The sequence below is a fragment of the Chenopodium album genome, chromosome 20 (genome assembly GCF_948465745.1).
Source record: "Chenopodium album chromosome 20, dcCheAlbu1.1, whole genome shotgun sequence".
NCBI classification, from domain to species: Eukaryota; Viridiplantae; Streptophyta; class Magnoliopsida; order Caryophyllales; family Amaranthaceae; genus Chenopodium; species Chenopodium album.
In genome coordinates, this window is record NC_137853.1 from 8,541,101 (window position 1) to 8,562,451 (window position 21,351).

Here is a 21,351-nt window from a genome sequence, read left to right on the forward strand (position 1 = left end):
TTCAATTTTTCAATCTTACAAAACTAAAACTTAACTTACAAACTACACATAATCATGAAAAGAATTGATTGATTCATCAACAAGACTAATTTTAATTTGATCAAAATTCAAAAGTATGGCGGTCTATAATCATGTTCAATTATAGGCACAGTTCTAGTTGCAGGAGCAGTAGGAGCCCTAACATGTCCAACCATGCTTACTTGCAATGCTTCCTCTTCATAAGCCCTTCTTACCATTTCTTCCAATTTTGACCTCTTCTTCGCCTTCACAAGCATAGCAATCAATAACAACCCCAACAAGAATGCACCCAATGCCGCCCCTACTGAGCTCCCTAGCGCGATTTTCCATCTACTTATCCCCTTCGAGTACTCCACCGGAGGAGACGGACGTGTTACCTCGATCACCAATCCAATATGGCCTTGCCTTTTGGCCTCACAAACATGAGGTGACACCATACTTGTTAATGTCACCTTACCTTTGCCTTCAAAATTAGCACAATATGGCATTATACCACCCTTAGTACTCCTCGAATCGATTCGACTCACACTGGTGAAATCTACCTTGATTGGATCTTTATCAGCAATAATCCGAAGCTCAAATGGGTCAGGTCGACTTACATTCTGATAATCATCACCACCATTGTAAGCTAATAGGCCTAAAATTGGTGTAACAAGTTGATACCCTTTTAAATTGTAATTATCATAGTACATGTTAGATAAATTTAATCCTAGTTCTTGTCTAATTAATATAACTCTCTCAACACAAGGAGTAATCTGAACTCCTTTGCGCAAGTAAAATTCTTTAACTCGAGCACCATACCTTCTTAGGCTACCACATCGAAACCTCGCTGTATCAACCTTAATGCCGGAGAGATTTGAAGGTAATTGTACATTGCTCACCACTCCTGTTTGGAAGTTGTTCTTGTCGAATAACCCGACCGTGTAGTCTCGAACAACAAGATCAAGGAGACGAGGAGATCGAATGTTAATGACTGTTTTACCCTCCGTCATTGTTAATCTCTCCGTACTTAATGATGGTGATGATGCTAATGACAAAGGTGGCAATGCCATTGATATAAGAGGAAGAAACACCAAAAACAGGGGAAAAACAGAGCCCATATGTATGTTAAGGAGGAATAACAAGGGGTTATTAATCTTATTAAGGTGTGATTAACAAAATGGATTATGATATCGAAGCGGGTTTCGCATCGAAAGGAGTGTTGTTAATGAAAGGTAGCAGCCTTTTTGGGGGGATGAGGAAGAGTATAAGATAGAATGAGAGGGAAAGGTTAAAGAAGAACAGAGTTGAAACAGGGGAAGAAAGAAAAAGAAAAGGGGAAAGTAAAGTAGATGTTTGTTTTTCCATGGCATGGAAATTAATTGAGATAGAATAAACATTTGGTTGGGCCATGATAAAAACTTTATGTCAAAAGATTTACCTCCTCTTATAGGGTATGTGAGAGTGGCAAATGATTATGGGAGCATTAAGAGCTTTTTGCATGTTTTTGTAGGTTTTCTTTTTAAGCCATGGGTTGTATAGATGATTTGTTTTTGTCAAGTGACTAGTTTAGGATTGGTCACTATCTAGTGGATTTAATTGTTTTTTTTATATGGGATGAAGGGGTATATAGTGTCCAAGGATAGAAATGTATTTTAATATATTGTATTGACTTTTATCATGTATAGACATAAATGGAACTATACAATAATTTCTAATAATATGTGGACAATGAATTGAAGGTAAGTCCAAGTGAATTGAGCTTGAATAGAATATGGAAAATGGGTCACTTGGATTGAATTTAGCTCATAATTATTAGTGACATGGTATTTTGATTGAATATAATCATGTGTGGACATAATAGGATAAACAAAAGTTTCTTGTCAAAATATATATGGACAATGAAATGAAGGTAAGTGATTGAGCTTAAATAGAGCATGACAACTGGGTTGATTGGACTAAGTTTAGTTCGCATTAGTTGATTCAGGTCATTCTTTTATAGGCCATTTATGGTGAGTCGTTTTTAGGTTCGATGCACCTCACATATTCAAGGCTACTGATAATAATAAAATCAATGTAAGTTAGTCATTCAGATTATTGTAGTAGGTCATTTCAATGTCGGGATAAGTCCATTTCAAGTCTTGTCAAAAATTGTGTCATCCAATATTGTATACTATACGAATTTAATCCATGTTTATCTCAACACAATTTGATCTATCTCATACAAAATAGTTCTAATAAGGTAATAAATAAGTTTATATAGCTAACGCCAAATAAATACGTTCAAACAAATTAAGTCAAATAAAATAAAATTGTAGATTGTGTAGGGATCAGAGTCAAATAATACCCTTCTTTTCTTTGCACCTTTGTACTAATTGTTTCTTTGTCTATTGAATCTACTAAATAAGCCCATTATAAATAATCAAATTACTTATGAATCCATAATTAAATGTCCTGTAAAGTTTAATGTACCACAACTACCTATCATATGTTTGTGGTTGTAAAAAATCTTAAGCAATTATCTCCAATTTAATTTCTCTAACTTTTTGACAGAATGTAAATTGCTGACAATAGTGGATCTTTAAAAGCACTTCTAGTGTTGATCACGGTTTTTAAATTCAAATAATTTTTTTAAATCAAAAGTGGTGATTGATCATAGTTAAGACTTATAGCAATGTCAAAGTATATAATTAAGCTAGTTGATCAAGTTAATTATAATGGGGTGTTTACTCTATGACCACTGAAATTTAAAAACTAATTAGATTGAGTAAAAATGGATCTAAAAAGGAGAAAACATTGACTATTGTGAAGGAAAAGGTGAAAAGTAAGGTGACAAAAGAAGCAAAGGAATGATTTGGAGCATGAGAGTGATGATGATCATTCATATGATAAAAGGCTAATAAAAAAGGAGACTGGGGCGTGCTGAGAAGTACTTATCATGAGATAGGAAAGAGAAAAAAAAAAATAGCTATGCATATGCAAGTTTCTACCTTTAGGGCTCAACTAGTTGATAATTGTGTTGGTGTTATGTCTCCTTAATCTAACCCTTTTTGGGGGGTGTTGTATCATCTTGTTGTACATTTGTACTATGTTGTTCTAGGCTTTACGCTCTCGTGTTAATGTTCTCGTTGACTCGTAGAAATCATGCAACTTAAATTCATTAAAGATAAGTAGTGTTATGAGGCAAATCTCAATACTCATGATCAAAACTGGTTTAAAATTACATTAGTATCTTTATGTCTTTATAAGTAGTAATAATTTTTGATGTAGTGGATACAACAAACTATAAAGCGAAATTGAAAGTAATTAAATTAGACTAAACTCATGTTTAGCCATATTAGAGTATCGCTTAGCTTAATTGATTCATGGTTAGCCCTACTACAATACTTTATTAAATGGCTTTACAAACATGCTCTTCCAATAAGAATTAATTAAGTTCTACAAACTATGTATGACGGTTTCACCCAAAAATAAATAAATAAATAAATAAAACCTACGAAGTATTTGCTATATTTGTCATTGAAAATACTAAATACATCATATTTTTTGAATGTCAACTATAAATCTACTAATTAGAGTTTGAAGTATAAAGAGAATGTTGTCCCAAAAGATTTGACAACACCAAAATAAGCAATTGTCGGTAAGAAGATTGACTTCATTCAAAAAAAGAAATGGCAGCAATAAAATCAACTCCAAACGCCAAAAAGAGATGAAACCACTTTTAGTGTTTTTGAAAGACTGTTGATCCATAATGATGCATGAGCTTGGCAATCAAATAGCTAGGCACGCATGCTTAATCCTTTAATCCTTTGTGAATTGAACAATTTTAAAAATAACAAGGGTGTCCAAATAGTGAGGTTGAGGATAAAAAATGTGTGCAGGGTATGACTCCATGGTTCTTTTTTTTTTTTTTTTTTTTTTTTAAGGGATTGATTATATCATCGGGAAAAATTAGCAATCACTTGTACTTGTACGGAGTATATTTTATATAGTGCATGAAACATTAATAATTTGAGCCTAAATGTAATGTACATTTATATAAACTCAATTATTCTTGATACATACGGGTGAATAATAGACAATAATTACATATATCGCAGGTCAAAAATACACAAATAGAGAGAGATTTAAGTAATTAAAGGAGAAAACTCAAGATTTACAATTTAACTTGACAATATGAAAAATTGCATTAACATTTGTATCTTTGGAGCCACACATTTCCTCAATCGGCTACACTTAAGATACAAGAGATTTAGAGATCTATTCAAGGGTCAATTGGCAATACATCTAAATATGCGATGTTGCGACAACATTGACCAACCAAGGGAAAATAAAAATAAATACAGAAAATTAAGGGTGGTGATTAAATCATCGGAAGTTGACTTTGGCTTGATAAGTCATGCCTACACTCCAATAAGCTGGGACAACATTGTAAGCAACAATAGTTTCACGGGTGGAGTAAGATTGGATTTTGAAAGATAGACATTGGCCTCCTAATTGACCAAATGCTTGGTATGATGCTCCCCAATTGTGGCTCATGCTAATCCATCCGGTTCTAGAACCTTTCACCCACATTTTGGCTATGTCGCCCGCACCACCAACATTCATTACCGTCGTTAGTAGCCAGTAGTTGTTGCCTTGGAGGCTAAATCTTATACCTCCTTTCTTTCCACATGGAACCCTGTTCGACCACCAATGAACATAAAAATGATTTAAATTTATTATCACCAATCATTTGACCAAATTATCGATACATGTTAGACTTATGATTAATAAAAAAAGCTACGCTTTAAGGGAGCATAAATGAAATTTATGTTAATTTAAAAGTAATATTGCTAACTAATAACAACAAATATTAAGTGTAACATATAACATGACTATATGAGCAAGTCAATTAGTCAAAGTATTGTTTATTACCTCCTATATTGGACTGGAACAATGCCGGCCCTATAAAAGGCAATTTTCTTAAATGCAGGCATGGAGAGGTCAAAGTGGGCTCTAGGAGGGTTGCACCACCCGCCAGCATTGCTATCTTGAGCCCAATTTGGAGGGCATAGGTTAGTAGCAGTGATGGTAATGGAAGTTGAGCCATAACCATTTCGATTGCACCATTTTGACCCGACACACATTATTTGATAACAACTACCACAACCATATCCGTTGTTGAACAATACAGTGCTTAATGCGGCTGTATTGGTACCATAGCCATTATTGAACAAATTTCCATATCCACATGCTCCTCCTATAAATAGAAAAAAAAGAATATATATCAATACTTCATCAATTTTGGGATAGATTGATTCTCATCAATCGCCCTTAATACTTCATACAGAATAGTAATAAATCATAAATGATTTTTTTATTTCACACTAGGGTAAGTAAAAAGGGAGGCATTAGGCTTAAACATGCATATTAGTTCTATTGCCCATAAAGCTAAGAGAGCCATGCACGTCTTATTTAGAAAAAGCCATCTCTATATTCTCCAGTAAGAGAGAATAGAACAACTTATATTTAATACAAAGTAAAAATTACACACCAACACTGACCAATTTTAAACAAAGATTATCCGGTTATGTACTCGTGTTGAAATATAACGTAGTTTTACAAAAAAAAAAAAAAAAAAAAAAAAAAAAAAAAAACTGAAAAAATTTTTTTTAATGATTTAGAAAATTTACCCATTGTTTCAGAGGCACTATCATCGCCATAAAAAGTCGCATGAGCATAGTTCCATTTACTTGGCTTGAAATAAGTAGCATATCCATTTGACAATCTTACCATTCCTAATACTACCAATACTGAAAACAACAAGCTTAATCGCCTTGATTTTTGCAAAAGAGAAGCCATAATAACTATGATTATATAAATTGTTTTGTTTTATGAGATCGAATGTAATTCCTCGCTATATAAGGTTAAGAGATGTAGGAATTTTGAATGATTTAGTTAAATGACTATACAAGGTTTATATAGTGTTACCAAATTAAAACCAATGGGAATGTACCTAGGCTAGAACTTAGTGACACCCACGAATAATAGTAAGGCGGAATAATAGAATATACACAAAATTAAGTCTACGTTACGTTGATCCGTCTTAATCACAAATGTTCAATGTTTGCGGTGGAAGATCAACGCTATTTACGTGCTAGCAAGTTATATTTGATTATCTTATATGACTATATAGTAAGTTGGTAGCTTAGGAATATTTTTGTTTTATTTAATTATGATGAGCCGATATAGTTATATAATTTCATGATTTTTATTTGATCGTTGTTAACAGTTTGTGAAACATGCACAACTTATTTAACTTCTACAAGGTTTAACCACCCCATTTTTTTAAAATTAAAGTCACGTAGCAGCATATAATTAAGCATCTTCTAGTCAATTTTTTTAATACTAGTAGAATGGGTCAAGCTAAGCTAAGAGATATTGTTCATGCTAGTAGCAGTCAGTTTCATCGCCCTCGGCCTCTTTCTTGAATGAGCTGATATTACACTTGGGTACGTAGTTGCCCATGTGTGTCGAGCCAATTCGATCCATTATCCACAAGCCTCATGTTTGTATCTGGGTGCTTAACTACGTAACCGTAACATGGATTTTTATAAAAAAATACTTGTAATTTTTATTTTTTTTTTACTATATAACAATATAAAATTAAGTAATGTGAGCTAATAAATATTAACTGTAAAAAAAAGTTATGTGTGTTGATAATTTGTATTTAAAACTTTATTCAACATGTGAGGTGAAATAGTTCGTACCTGATTGATATAGCTGGTTGTATTAACTGATTTGACTAGTTGGTTAAATTAGTTGATTTGACTAGCTGACTGTAAATAACTAATTGTGTAAAATTGTTTGGTAAATTGCTATTAATTGTTAGCTGATTTAGGGCCTGTTCTCTTACGTTGAAATTCAGTTCAGTTCAGCTCAGTTCAGTTCAATTCAGTTCAGTTCAGCTCCTAATTTCCTTCTCTTATAAAATATTCATTTCAGTTCAGTTCAGTTCAGTCAATGAGAACAGACCCTTAGTGTATTTAATAGTCAAAAAGCTAATTGTTTGTTTAATAAGCTAATTTTAAAAAGCTCTTATAATTAACTTTTTGTTAAAGAGCTTTTCAAGCCCAAAAAGCTCTTCTAATAAGCTATTTACCAAACACCCAAATTAATTTCTTAAAATGGTCAAACCTCTAATAGGACACAATAAACTAAAAGCTCTCATAAAAGAGCTTATCAAACAAGGCCAAAGTATAGGCGGTAAGGTGATTAGATTGCATTGTGGACATCCAAGTGGGTGGTGAAGTGGGATGAATTTAATTTTGTATCTACTAGGGATGGGATGGGGAAGAATTTCGCTCTCATCGTGGGTGAGAGGCGAGTATAGGGACGAGAATTATAGGTGATGCTAGGGACGAAGGAATCAACATCGACATCCAACCCACCCCATTGACATTTCTAGCCTACGTCATGTTGACACAGGTATTGCACTTTTCGCAATAGTTGGTAATGACATGATCTACCTATTAATCAAAGGTGGTGCTGCTCTATTACACATGTATGGTATTTGGTGGTGTTGAAAGCTAATATTACCTTTATCATAGGTTTGGTTACATGATATAAACTCAGGGTTATTATTCATATAAAAGATTACATACCAGAATGTTAGCGGTTTCCTTTGACCTACTAAAAATAAAGATATAACATTATATTTAATAGTATGATAGTAACACCCTTAACATGATTTAAAGTTATTGAGTTATATGCCTAGAGTGTTCTAAAAATTTATCCCTTACGAAAGAAAAACATTAGACAACCACTAACTACTCGTTTTTGTTCTAAAGTGCATTAGACAATATAACTTGAGTGTCATTATATTGTACTTAGCTTGTGCACTCAAGTGAATATAGTAGCATATAGACAGTACATATGTTATCTTCTCTCAAAAAAACACATTTAAAAGACAATTAATAACAAAATTTCAGAGAAAATCAAATACTTCCTCCGTTTTCTTTTACTTGCAACACTTTCCTAAAAAGGAAATGTCACAATACTTGCAACACACTATAAAAGGAAAGTTACTTTAGGGAAAAACTATACTATTTCCCTTATTTAAAGCACATGACCCACTAAATTACACTTCTAACAACCACTCATCCCATTTTAAAGTGTATTATATCATGTGAACCCCACATTTCTTAAATACCGTGAAAAAGTGTGTGTTGCATCTAAAAGAAAACGGAGGAAGTATTTACTAGACTTTAAAACATTCAAACATGATAAATCGAGATTTTGCATTAACTTTTGTATCTTGGAGCCACTCATTTTCACATTCAGCTACACTTAAGATACAAGTTTTCAAACAAAGATTCTACACCAAAATTATACAAAGGTAAACAAAGATCCTATTAAAGGTCGAATATATATGACATTGCATCAGAAATTGTGATGAGTCACTGACCAAAATAAAAATAAAATTACATACAAATAATCAAGGTTGATGATTGAATCATCTAAAGTTGACTTTAGCTTGATAAGTCATGCCCATACTCCAATAAGGTGGGACAACATTATAAGCAACAATAGTCTCACGAGTAGAGTAAGATTGGATTTTGAATGAAAGACATTGACCTCCTAATTGAGCAAAGGCTTGGTATGATGCTCCCCAATTGTGGCTCATGCTAATCCATCCTGTTTTGGAACCTTTCACCCACATTTTGGCAATGTCACCCGCGCCACCAACGTTCATTACCGTCGTTAGTAACCAGTCGTTGTTCCCTTGTAAGCTAAATCTTATGCCTCCCTTCTTCACACATGGAACCCTGTTCGGTCACCAATGAATAAAAAATAATTAATATGATTTTTCACTTATGAGAGTATGTTCATTTTGACAAAATTAAACTATAATGCTTACGTATGTATATTAACTTAACCCTGACTTAAAACTGTATATAAGTAAAGCCTTAAGATTATTAATGAAATTTTGTTAAGAAGTACTACTTTTATAAAATAAATAAATAATAATACTACAAACAAATAGTGGCTTAGGTTTAGCAAAAGCATATAGCTTAGTTTATTACCTACGGTATTGGACAGGAACAATGCCAGCCTTCCAAAAGGCAAGTTTCTTGAATGCAGGCATGGAGAGGTCGAAGTGGGCTCTAGGAGGGTTGCACCAGCCACCGGCATTACTATCTTGAGCCCAATTTGGAGGGCATAGATTTGTGGCCGTGACGGTAATGGCAGTCGGGCCGTGACCATAACCCCTACTATTGCACCATTTTGATCCGATACACATTATTTGATAACAACTACCACAACCATATCCGTTGTTGAACAATACTGTGCTCAATGCAGCTGTATTAGTTCCATACCCGTTGTTGAACAAATTTCCATATCCACATGCTCCTCCTATAAATAAATATATAAAAATTAGTATTTCATATAAAAATAGTTTAAATAACTTCACTAGGTTAAAAACTATGAAAAGAGGTAATAGGCTCAATCATTTTCATTTCTTTTTGTACCCAAAAATAAATAGAGACATATACTGCATGTCTATATGTTAATTGCATTATTATTAGTTGATCATGAAATATATTTATTTTTCTCATAAATCTAAACATACTCTTCGTATTACGTATGCATAAGAAATTATGTACTTTAACATAGCTACTACAATCTCTTTAAGTGATTGTTCTTAATTTTAGCACTAGTATTCAAATAAGTTATTCGAGGGTTAAAATACTCACCATCACTAAGCTAATTATATAAAATAGAAGTTATATATGTCATGTATATAAAGGGTTACACAAATGATAAAACAAATAAATAATGATTTAAGTATATATACCCATGGTTTCAGAGGCACTGTCATCACCATAGAAAGTTGCATGAGCGTAACTCCATTTACTTGGCTTAAAATTCATAGCATATCCATTTGACAATTGCACCATTCCTAATACTACCACTACTGAAATCAATAGACTAAATCGCCCTGAATTTTGCAAAAGTGAAGCCATAATTTAGATTAGAATAAACACTTTGAAAGTATTTTGTTTTTTTTACAATAAGATTAAGAGATGTATGATTTTGGATAATATAGCTAGATAACTATACATGGTTTATATAGAATTACCACAACTAATTGGAAAGTACTTACGTACGAAAAATTAGTGCCAACCACGAATAGTACGGCAAGATAATAGAAAATAAAACACTAAATTAAGTCTACGTTGTTTCGTCTAGTTAATCACCAATGTTCAATGTTTGGCGGTGGAAGATCAACGCTATTTACGTGCTAGCAAGTTATAATAAATTTAGCTATATTTGACTATCTATATAATATGGTAGGAATAATCATATATTATTATAATGAGTGGATTTAGTAATATGATTTCATGAATTATAATGTTAGCAACTTGTACAACATGCACAACTTATTAAATTAAGGTTCAAACACCACATCTATTAAATTAAAGTTCATTAAATCAAACGTCATGAAGCATATCACCATCTCCAAACTAATTTTATATTTTTTGAATAGGTTAAAAGAATAGATAGACATGATCCACATGGACATGGAATATTGCTTTTGGCATACCCTTTATTGATTTTGACACACCCCTATACGAGAGCACAAAATCAATTAAGAGTGTGTCAAAATCATTTTGCATGGACATTGTATATACTTGACCATGCTGAGCCAATTTACAAGCAATCTGGGCTTGACCAATTAGATAATACTACCAATCGTGCAATTTTTGTGGTGTCAATGTGTCATATCAAGGTAAAATATGATACCTACTTACCTTCACTTAAGTACATCATATAATTGGGTCAATTTCATTGGTGTCCTAGGCCTATGGAACAATCGGAACAATAGTTTTTTTTTAGTATTTGAGAACGATATTTTTGTTGTTTAACTTTGTTTAATTTATAATATGTCATATTCAATGTATGTTTGAAGTCGCTCTAATTAATTTATTTTATTGCTACCTATGTTCAACATACTATATACTACATACATCAAACAGAATGTAGAAAACTAATTAAACACAATTTCATATTCAATGTATGTTTGAAGTCGCTCTAATTAATTTATTTTATAGCTACCTAAGTTCAACCTATGTTATACTCCGTATATCAACCACAGAATGTAGAAAACTAATCATTGCACTTACATGAATGACAACCGAACTACGGATACGGAGTAGATACGTAATTGATTCTTATGTAGTTATGCATTAGCATAAATAATTACTCTCTCCATTTTTAAATACTTGCTCCACTTTTTATTTCCGGCCGTTTGCGAATACTTACTTTATTTTCTTATTTGGAATGTTTTATTACCTTTAGATTCTCGCTCCTTCAAGTTACCTTCCACTAACTCCACTACCTCTATATTAAATTACTTTCTCCAATTTCTCATAAAACTCCGTACATAGAGAAATGGAGTATGTATTTAAAAACGGAGGGAGTATTTATATGAAGTATTATTTCAAATAATGATATTAAGACTTAATATTTAATATTCTGGCACTCCTTAGCTTGTTGGACATTGTCTGTGATCATTTTATAGGTAAAGAGAAAAATAATTATATGTGGTATTGCTAACCCAACCTCTCTCTTCTCTCTAAAAACCCTAGCCTTCATTGTTGAATTTTAGAAGGGCTTTTATTAGTTTTTATCAGTGAAAAACCCCAATCGTTGTTTATTGTATGCCTTTTCTATGTTTTTGTTTGTTCTAAGTTTATAATAACTCTTCTCTCTTTTGAAGGAGGATTTGCTTTTTTAGTTGATGGATTGCTGTAAAGTTGTTTCATGGGTACAAATATGTGTGAGATCGAGAAAGAGGTTTATCTTTTTATTACAATTAGATGAATCAGGCAAAAATTTTCTTTATGGCTACAACATATCGATATATAGACCCCTCGTCGAAGAAGACTGTAATTTACAGCGATCTGGAAGAGGGTAGGTATAAATAATGTATGATTTGCAACAACAATCATAGCTTTGCTGAACGGATATTTTTATTTAATTCAAATGTCATGTATTTGTTCGATAAAAACCTCTTTGTAGATATTGACTTTTTATTTATGAATCAATCTTTGTTCAAAAAAAAAATAAATGGTATTGCTAGGTTGTATCAATATAAACACACAATTAGCTAGAGATATTAAAGCTTAAAAAATTACATTGACAAGCGTGAAAAAGTATGATGTTAATATGATTATGAAACAGAGGTAGCTCAATCACTTAAAATTCCATTTGATTTATTCTAAGGGTCTGTTCACATTTACTGAACTGAGCTGAACTGAACTGATTGGAGCTGAACTGAACTGAACTGAACTAAATTGAGCTGAAATGAATATTTTATGAGAGAGGAAAATTAGGAGTTGAACTGAACTGAACTGATTGAAGCTGAACTGAATTGAACTAAACTGATTGGAGCTGACATGAACTGAACTGAAATTAAGTAAATGTGAACAGGCCCTAAGTCATATACTACAAGCAATCCTTATTAGCTTTGTAGTTAAAGTTAATCCTCTTTAATTAGCTAATACAGTAGTTGAATTATCTAATGATAAATCCCAATGCAATAGTACATCCTTCAATCCTTTTTGTTTTTCACATATCTTGACAATATTTTAAAGTTGAGATAATTTTCTAAATTAATTACGCTCAATATATTATACATAACATATTCATATTAAGTCTTACTTGATTCATCTCAATGAAGAGTTTATTAATATTTAATGGCTATATTATTTACTAATGTGAAACAATAGACATTTATGATCAAAGTAATGTATTCACAAACGTCCACAGTTAAAATGGGAAGATAAAACGTCCACAGAAAATAGTATGTACTGTCAAAATTGAGTTTGAAGCAAAAATAACGAGGGATGTGCACTAGGATGGCGGGGAAGGGTGGGGGTGGGAGAGAAAGATGGGATTTGATAGGCTAGGATGGAAGATAAAGAATGGTAAGGAGTGAGGCAGGGAAAGAATTAAGATCTTTGAATACATAAGCCTATAGGAGATCTCTTGGGGGAAAAAAGACATCTATAGTGTCATTATATTGTACTTCCTCCATTTCTTTTTAGCTTACACGTTTCTTTAGTCACGTTTGCCAATGCACAAATCAAAATGTTAATATTTTTAATTACCAATGTGTAAAAATTATAAAAAGTTGATATTTTGAAAGTATATACTGCGACGAATCTAACAAGACCCAACATGACTATATTTTTCATTACGTATAAATCACAAAACATGGTCAAAGAGGAGTTTGTGAATAGTGCTAAAGTTAAAACGTGTCGACTAATAAAAAACGGAGGTACTCGTAGTATTTAACTTGCATAATCAAGTGAATAATAAATATTTTACCAACTCCCAAAAAACATGTACAAAGACAATAAAGAAAATTTGGAGATAATCAAAGATGTACAATAAAACTTTAAATTTCGTGAATTTTGCATTAGCTTTTGTATCTTGGAGCCACTCATTTCCACAATCGGCTACACTTAAGATACAAGATTTCAAACAAAGAACCTAAACATAAATTATACAAAGAGATCCTATACAAGGGTCAATTGGCATTGCATCTAAATAGGCGATGTTGCTACAACATTGACCAACCATAGGGAAAATAAAAATAAACATAGAAAATCAAGGGTGATAATTGTATCATCGGAAGTTGACTTTAGCTTGGTAAGTCATGCCTACACTCCAATAAGCTGGGACAACATTGTAAGCAACGATAGTTTCACGGGTGGAGTAAGATTGGATTTTGAAAGAAAGACATTGGCCTCCTAATTGACCAAATGCTTGGTATGAAGCTCCCCAATTGTGGCTCATGCTAATCCATCCGGTTCTAGAACCTTTCACCCACATTTTGGCTATGTCACCGGCACCACCAACATTCATCACCGTCGTTAGAAGCCAGTAGTTGTTCCCTTGGAGGCTAAATCTTATCCCTCCCTTTTTCGCGCATGGCACCCTACTTGGTCACCAATGAATATAAAAATGATTAAATTTTATTTTACTAATTACTAAAAAGTAGTTTTGATCAAATTATCGACTTAAAAGCTAGACATGTACGTAATTGTACAAAAAAAAAAAAAAAAAAAAAAAAAAACCTTAAAAGACCATTATAATTGAAAATTTGTTATCTTTAATATATACAAAAAATATTACTAATGAGCTTATCGAAGGATAATTTATTACCTCCGGTATTGGACTGGAACGATGCCAGCCTTCCAAAAGGCAAGTTTCTTAAAGGCAGGCATGGAGAGGTCAAAATGGGCTCTAGGAGGGTTACACCAGCCACCGGCGTTGCTATCTTGAGCCCAGTTTGGAGGGCATAGATTTGTGGCAGTGATAGTAATGGAAGTCGGGCCGTGCCCATGACCCCTATTGCACCATTTTGATCCAACACACATTATTTGATAGCAACTACCGCAACCATATCCGTTATTGAACAATACTGTGCTTAATGCAGCTGTATTTGTTCCATATCCATTGTTGAACAAATTTCCATATCCACATGCTCCTCCTGTAAATAGGAAAAAAAAAAAATCAATATTTCATACATTATAGTAATAAATGATTTATTACTTCACTAGCTAGGGTGTGTAGTACAAAGGTAAGCATTAGGCTCAATCATGCATATTAGATTATTAGTCGTAATTTGTACCAAAAAGAGAGCGCATGCATGCACACACATCTATTCACCGCATATATACGAGTGTAAAGTCATTTAATTGACCCGAAAAGTAAAATGCTATCGCCAAGATGGAAATAAAAAGAACCATTCGTATCCGGTACAAAGTTAATATTATACAATGTAATGGGTTATGTGCTATTGTATAAAGTGTTACATAAATAAAGAAAAACAAGTATAATTTAGTAAATTTACCCATGGTTTCAGAGGCACTATCATCACCATAAAAAGTTGCATGAGCGTATTTCCATTTGCTTGGCTTAAAATGAGTAGCATATCCATTTGACAATTTCACCATTCCTAATACTACCACTACAGAAAACAACAGACTGAATTGCCTTGTTTTTTGCAAAAGAGAATCCATAATTTTGAAAGATAAATTGTTGCACTTTGGATTACAAAATCTAATTGCTTACGAGATAAATTTTGAAAGATTGAGTGATATTCGAGTTTTGGATGATTTAGATGATAACTATACATGGTTTATATAGTGTGCGAAAACAAATAGGAATGTACATACGTAACTAAAATTTAGTGACTCCCACGAATAGTTGTAAGGCAGAATAATTGAATTTGCATGCACAAAATAAAATCTTATATGGTCCAAAAACAATTGTTCAATGTTTTTGCAGATGGAAGATCAAAGGCATCCATAACGTGCTAACAAGTTATACTATACTTTTAATTATGTAGTTATCTAATAGACTAATACCACATTTAATTATTTGGTAGAATCTTATTTTATTTAGAATAAAGGGATATAGTATGTAGATTCATATATTTATTTGATTGTTGTTAAGAATATGTGCAACAAGCAGAACGTATTATACTACTATACTATAATTAAGGTTTAACCACCACTTTTTTTTTATTAGTCACGTAGCCTATCACCATCTCCTAGTCAAATATCCTATTTGGACTTTGAATAGATCAAAAACATTTGAGTTTACACTTATGTACTAGACCACTTCGAGCCAACTCACACGCTTAATTAGAATTGGACTATATAGCATGCATCATGCAATTTATGTATGTCGTCATCATGTTTTGGTGTGTCAAAATAAGCGATGCCACATTGACTCAGGATTTTGTTCTCTTCACCTTAATTTTAGTTCAACTCCAATCAGTTCATTTTAATTCAGTTCCTAATTTCCTTCTCTCATAAACAGTTCAGTTCAGCTCCAACCAATTCAGTTCAGTTCAGTAAATCAGAATAGATCCTTAGGCTTATTAATGTTATCATAGAGGTTATTGTTTTCTTTAACTTATTTAAATATTTCGTCTTAAAAAAAATTAAAAAAAAATCCTTTTCAACTTTGCACAGTGTTTAAACCATCAATATTTTTTTATTATGTATTACCAAATTGATAATATAAACTTCAAAAAAAATGATAATATATACTACATCGCTATATATTGAATAAATCTAGCAATATCTCACGAACTATTGTTTTTTTAGTAGAAACTATTAAAATTCATTTCAGGACAAAAGGAGTAATTTTTAGTAGAAACAAATAAATTTCATAAACATATGGCCTAACAACTAAACAAGTAAGATAATAATATGATGCATAACCCACATCTATGATTACTACATGCAAATACATTGCAGAATGCAAATGAATACATGATTGCCCTAGGATTCTACAAAGACGCCTAAGAAATTTACATTGCAAAAATTTACTTAATTGTCTTCATTATATGTTAAGTACCTCATTTTCATAATTCTTAAAAACAGTGTATGTATATATATACCCTAAAAAAGTTTATTATATAGTTTACTTATTAAAGTGCTGACAAATTCTGACATGACACGACAACACGCTTTCAGTTCAGTTCAATTCAGCTCCAATCAATTCAGTTCAGTTCAATTCTGTTCCTAATTTCCTTCTCTTATAAAATATTCAGTTCAGTTTAGTTCAGTAAATCAGAACAGACCCTTAGTTAAATAGAATACAAAGTGATCCTTTCTGTTTATTTTATTTTAAAAGTTTTGTGCTTAATGTTCTATTTACCTGATACAAAAATATAAATTAAAATTAGAGCAAGATTACTTTTCTAATTAAGATTAATGAAAGTGATAATGAAATTGTAATATTTTTTTATATGTTATTTCTTTTAACACATGCACACTCAAATCATTAGTTTTAGTTAGTATTTTGTATCATGCTATTTGATAGGAAGAATGTTTAGCAATTTTGAACCCATCGAAATTATTATTATTATTATTATTATTATTATTATTATTATTATTATTATTATTATTTTATATGGGTCATTTCTTACCGCCTTACATAGGTCGAGGTAACGTTTGATGGATTTTGAATTACTCTTTAATTGAGGCTTGACAAATACGATTGTTAAATAAATTTTAATCTTGATATGAAGAAAATCCTTTCACGATTATATTACTACGTAATTGTATCTAGATTGTTTTTAATTGAAAATTTTAGGGAGACGGGTTTTAGGTTCTAATAAGATGATTTCCCGATAACAAATGCCTTATCATTGCTAAAATCCTGGTTCCGCCACTACATACGAGTAATGTTAAAATCCTAGCTCCACCACTACATACGAGTACTTAAAGCTAATAGCCAACAGATACAGCTAGTTTTGCCGAGCAGACCCTAAGTAAGGGAAAAAACCCCCGAACATGGTTAGCTGTGGCTGTAGTATGCCTCGCGGGCATTAACCACCTAAAAAATCCAACCCAATTCACATCATTCCCATTTCCCACCCCCACCCTAACGAGTAACGACTCAGTCACAAACCAAAACTCGAGCTTCGACAAAGAAGTAGCAATGGAGAGAAAAAGAAGCAGAGAGGAGAGAGAAAGAGTTACCGGAGACCCACCTCCCAGAAACTCCGGCCGCCCTCTTCCACCGCCTCCCCCTCTCCCTTCTCGAGGCTTTCCTGGCCCCCCTCCTCAGCGCGCCCGTTTCCAGCCCGTCGACCGCGAAAAGGTCCTTCCTTGTTCTATCTTCTTTTTTCTGTTAATTCTTGGATCAATTCTTGCTATTCTCAACCTTTATTGACCCCAATTTCATTTTTATTGTTCTTGATTTCGAAATTTGGGATTCAGGGTTTAGGGTTTAGAGTAGGGTTTTCTGTTTATTCGTCCCCAAATTTAGGGTTTGGTTTTAATTAAAATTCTCTATGCTTAATTGGGTTAATTACTGTAAATTGGTATATTGAGTTAAGGTGATTGTTTTTAGAGAATTGTTGATTATTTTGAGCTTTGGGCTCAATTCTATTAGTGTTTTGGAGTAAAAGTCCTAAAATTTTATGCTTTACTATAGTGGAATCACTCAGGATTCAATTAGCTTGATTGAATTCATAGGAAGTGTGTAATCATTATATTCTCTGCCTATTAGGTAGCTGAAGGCATTATTTGTTCGTATTTGAGTGAAACTGGCATCTTCTTACCCCCTATATGCCAAACATCCTACTGGAATATTGGGTATTAGTTGACTAATTGAGCATAAAATTGCAGTGAATTGATTGAGTTTGCGAGTTTCTAGGTATCTCTAACTTAGAGAATGTAAGAATGAAGGAATTAAGGTGGCCTTTCTTGCCTTAGTGTTTGAAATTATGATCCTTACATACTTGGATGGGGTTCACATATTTGAGATAATCCTGTGGCTGTCAGTTATCGTGATTTATGTTTGCTGAGGGGATAGGAGTTTGATAGTCTTTTTTACCTTTAATTCTGGGTATGTTCGTAAGTGTCATCATGTGGTATTGCCACCAAAATTGGGGATGGTTTTATTATATTTCAGGCATATTGGATGCAGAAATATGGGAATGCAAGCTTTTCTTATAGCCTTTTGAGGAGCCTTTAATAAAAGTTAAGAAGCTTTTCCAAAATATTTTGGACAATTCATATATTCTTCTTATCTATTATGTTGAGGATAAGAGGCTCTTGAGGAACTATAGTCATAGCATTGCATTTTTTATGCTAATTCAGCCATAGCATAGTACATTGTAAACATGGCAATTAGTGTGATGTCATTTGATGTGTAAGAGTTGACAACTGTATCAATGGAAGTGCATTTTATTAACATTGACAGATTTGATTCAATTAGAATTCTGTTCCTGCTGCACTGTACTTGAACCAGTGAGATTTAGAGTCAAAATCTGTAAATCTTAAATCTTTATTACTCTGTTGATGTGATCTGTGTGTATGACATAGTAAAAGTTGTCGAAACTAATAGTTATTTACTTTATCCTCCACGTTCTATCATAGTCCTACTTTAAAATTATCAAGTTTTGTCTATGTTGGGCTTCCTTAATTATTGTATGCCTTTGGTGGAAGATTTGGAGTGCAAATCAATATAACCTTTTGGCTGTGCTGTATGAATTTCTCTTTCTCTCCAGGATTTTGTGTTGAAACTTGAAATGTAACACTAACTTTAATATGATTTTGTTGTGCGCTTTTGCTTTTTCATGTGATTTCGAAGAGCAACTAAACTGACTTTCTGTTCTTTTGATTATGCAGACTTGTCCATTGTTGCTTCGGGTTTTCACTAAGGTCAGTGACATCCTTTAGTGTAGTTTGCAATGATCCTGGCTTTTGTCAGCTATCTATTTCTGTTTACATTTTGTTTATCATTCTGCATTCTTATTATAGAACACTATTTTCTTGATACAATGTTGCACGGAGTTAGGGATTTCATATATTTGTGAAACTGCTAAACCCTGAAACTTTCAATAAAGTGAAAACTCTGATTTGTTATTAATTGTTTTTTTGGGTTAGATGTTAACTTATTAGATTGTTTGATGACATTTTAAAAGTGCTGGCTCATGCTCAAATTTGAGATTCACGAGTAGTTTAGAATATATACTTATATAGTCTATAAACTTAGTGTTGGAATGAAAATTCCATTGGATGATAAAATGGGAGAGAAATTAAAAGAAGTGTCTTACTCATGGGTGGAACCGTGGAAATGCTATATGAATCTAAACAATTACTTATCTGCTGGGTATAAGATTTTAGTGATTGCTAATCCTAACATTTTAGTACATCTTATTGAAGTACTGGACTTCTAAGAAGTTCTGTATTTCTAAAGATGTGTCTTGTCCTTGTTGTAAATTTGAGGTTTCCCTATGGTGCTTCATATATCAATGACCTTCATGTTGTCAGTTGTAATGTTTCAAAATGAAGCTGTTACAGGAATGATTGAATCCTCTATGGAAGAGTAAATGATATCATATGCTGACAGTGCGGCAAATGAATAGTTGTTACAGCATATTCTTGTCAGTTTGTCTCTCCAAAAATCTTCCTTCTCCATGAGACCATATGATATTGATGAGCTGATGTTAATGATATTGCTAAAATATACTGCTGTACTCTAGTATGCATTTCCTGGGTTGTTGAACTGATTTATTTGGCAATTAAGCTGAATTTAAATTTGATTTCTGTTCTTATAGATTGGAGGTCACCATACCCAAGAAGATTTTTCAGTGAGAGGCAAGGAACCTAAGGATGAGGTTCAAATATATACTTGGATGGATGCTACGCTTCGAGAGTTGACTGATCTTGTATGTTTGCCAACATTTGTTTAATACTTCGTATTAGTCATATTATCTTTTACCTTCTCTCACTTGTATCCATAGGTTTCATGTGTGATACTGATTGTTATAACTTCAGGTGAAGGAAGTATCTCCAGCTGCCCGAAGACGAGATGCAAAATTGTCATTTGCAGTTGTATATCCTGATAAAAATGGGCGTATGCAAGTAAAAAAGGTATATTTTGCATTCTCTAGATTTTGTCTATAACTAGTCTCTCAATGCTTCCAGACTTCTCACTTGTCCTTTATAGATTTGTCTCTATAAAGTGGGACATCAGTTCCTGTTTACAACGTGTGGGAATTGATTGTGTGCCAAAATCAATTAAGGGTGTGCCAAAATCAATTTCCACAATGTGTGTGTGTGTGTAACTACAATGAAAGTAAATTAAATTAAGGTGCTAGGATTTTTCTCTGTCCTTGTGGAAATTTGACATGTCAGTAAAATATGAACATACTCTTTGAGTTTGATTAAGTTTAACAGCATTTTTCAACATTGTTTAGGTGGGTGAAACCTTCTCGAATGGAAATAAGAGACGCTTAGATGACAACAAAGCCTTGGCTGAAATTTACTTCCAGGTAACATTTGATTATGATGACAACAAAGCCTTGTCTTAAATTTACTCTGGCATTACATTTCCTATGTCACTAATTGATCAGTTTCTATATAGTTGTCCTCTCCTCGGATATTTGTTGATTGTTTATTATATTTTGTAGATTGGAGATTACTTGGATGTATCAATCGAGTAGATCAGGGATGGCTGCAGATGCAATGTTACTGAGGCATAAATGTTCTCAGCCAGTGTACAACTAGTTCTTTACGCATGGTAGAGCTGTGGTTTGTTATCCCCGAAAATTGGCATAACAGCTTTACATCAATCATTGCCTAAGTTTTCTTCTTGTATTCAAATTTTAATATTAGTATGAACAGTAGAGTCAAACTCTTATCAATTGTTTTTATAGCATTCAAAAGATGCCTAAATGAAGTTGCTGATAATAGCAAACGCCTCAATTAGTTTCTAACTGTATCCATTTGCTTAATTTCTTATCATTCTGCCTTGGCTTGTGTC

At 32.8% G+C, this 21,351-nt stretch overlaps 5 protein-coding genes across 5 annotated transcripts; 1 reads left to right on the forward strand and 4 right to left on the reverse strand.

The window, feature by feature from the left end:
• On the reverse strand, positions 1–1,395 carry LOC145599204 (uncharacterized). Its single transcript, XM_081655612.1, has one exon. It carries the CDS (start codon positions 1,116–1,118, stop codon positions 108–110), a length of 1,011 nt encoding a protein of 336 aa, XP_081511738.1. The 5' UTR covers positions 1,119–1,395; the 3' UTR covers positions 1–107.
• Positions 1,396–4,257: 2,862 nt separating this feature from the next.
• LOC145598993 (expansin-A7-like) lies at positions 4,258–5,841 on the reverse strand. Its single transcript, XM_081655405.1, has 3 exons — positions 5,673–5,841; positions 4,915–5,239; positions 4,258–4,678 (listed from the first exon to the last, which is right to left on the reverse strand). Exons 1-3 carry the CDS (start codon positions 5,839–5,841, stop codon positions 4,366–4,368), a joined length of 807 nt encoding a protein of 268 aa, XP_081511531.1. The 3' UTR covers positions 4,258–4,365.
• A 2,653-nt stretch (positions 5,842–8,494) lies between these two features.
• On the reverse strand, positions 8,495–10,007 carry LOC145599164 (expansin-A7-like). The gene is made up of 3 exons (XM_081655574.1): positions 9,839–10,007; positions 9,066–9,396; positions 8,495–8,807 (listed from the first exon to the last, which is right to left on the reverse strand). Exons 1-3 carry the CDS (start codon positions 10,005–10,007, stop codon positions 8,495–8,497), a joined length of 813 nt encoding a protein of 270 aa, XP_081511700.1.
• A 3,665-nt stretch (positions 10,008–13,672) lies between these two features.
• LOC145599041 (expansin-A7-like) lies at positions 13,673–15,077 on the reverse strand. Its single transcript, XM_081655453.1, has 3 exons — positions 14,909–15,077; positions 14,218–14,545; positions 13,673–13,990 (listed from the first exon to the last, which is right to left on the reverse strand). Exons 1-3 carry the CDS (start codon positions 15,075–15,077, stop codon positions 13,678–13,680), a joined length of 810 nt encoding a protein of 269 aa, XP_081511579.1. The 3' UTR covers positions 13,673–13,677.
• Positions 15,078–17,448: 2,371 nt separating this feature from the next.
• Positions 17,449–21,304, forward strand: LOC145599486 (histone deacetylase complex subunit SAP18-like). Its single transcript, XM_081655859.1, has 6 exons — positions 17,449–17,676; positions 19,212–19,244; positions 20,144–20,254; positions 20,364–20,459; positions 20,786–20,860; positions 20,999–21,304. Exons 1-6 carry the CDS (start codon positions 17,515–17,517, stop codon positions 21,029–21,031), a joined length of 510 nt encoding a protein of 169 aa, XP_081511985.1. The 5' UTR covers positions 17,449–17,514; the 3' UTR covers positions 21,032–21,304.
• The last annotated feature ends 47 nt before the right edge of the window (positions 21,305–21,351 follow it).

Bases quoted from the DNA above. Each gene is read 5' to 3' on its own strand.
- LOC145599204 (XM_081655612.1), bottom strand. From the start codon at position 1,118: ATGGGCTCTGTTTTTCCCCTGTTTTTGGTGTTTCTTCCTCTTATATCA.
- LOC145598993 (XM_081655405.1), bottom strand. From the start codon at position 5,841: ATGGCTTCTCTTTTGCAAAAATCAAGGCGATTAAGCTTGTTGTTTTCA. The intron at 5,240-5,672 runs GTAAATTTTCTA...TTCTATTTATAG, and splicing joins TAGTGCCTCTGAAACAATGG to GAGGAGCATGTGGATATGGA. The intron at 4,679-4,914 runs GTAATAAACAAT...GTGGTCGAACAG, and splicing joins GTTCCAGTCCAATATAGGAG to GGTTCCATGTGGAAAGAAAG.
- LOC145599164 (XM_081655574.1), bottom strand. From the start codon at position 10,007: ATGGCTTCACTTTTGCAAAATTCAGGGCGATTTAGTCTATTGATTTCA. The intron at 9,397-9,838 runs GTATATATACTT...ATTTATTTATAG, and splicing joins CAGTGCCTCTGAAACCATGG to GAGGAGCATGTGGATATGGA. The intron at 8,808-9,065 runs GTAATAAACTAA...GTGACCGAACAG, and splicing joins GTTCCTGTCCAATACCGTAG to GGTTCCATGTGTGAAGAAGG.
- LOC145599041 (XM_081655453.1), bottom strand. From the start codon at position 15,077: ATGGATTCTCTTTTGCAAAAAACAAGGCAATTCAGTCTGTTGTTTTCT. The intron at 14,546-14,908 runs GTAAATTTACTA...TCCTATTTACAG, and splicing joins TAGTGCCTCTGAAACCATGG to GAGGAGCATGTGGATATGGA. The intron at 13,991-14,217 runs GTAATAAATTAT...GTGACCAAGTAG, and splicing joins GTTCCAGTCCAATACCGGAG to GGTGCCATGCGCGAAAAAGG.
- LOC145599486 (XM_081655859.1), top strand. From the start codon at position 17,515: ATGGAGAGAAAAAGAAGCAGAGAGGAGAGAGAAAGAGTTACCGGAGAC. The intron at 17,677-19,211 runs GTCCTTCCTTGT...TTGATTATGCAG, and splicing joins AGCCCGTCGACCGCGAAAAG to ACTTGTCCATTGTTGCTTCG. The intron at 20,861-20,998 runs GTAACATTTGAT...TATATTTTGTAG, and splicing joins TGGCTGAAATTTACTTCCAG to ATTGGAGATTACTTGGATGT.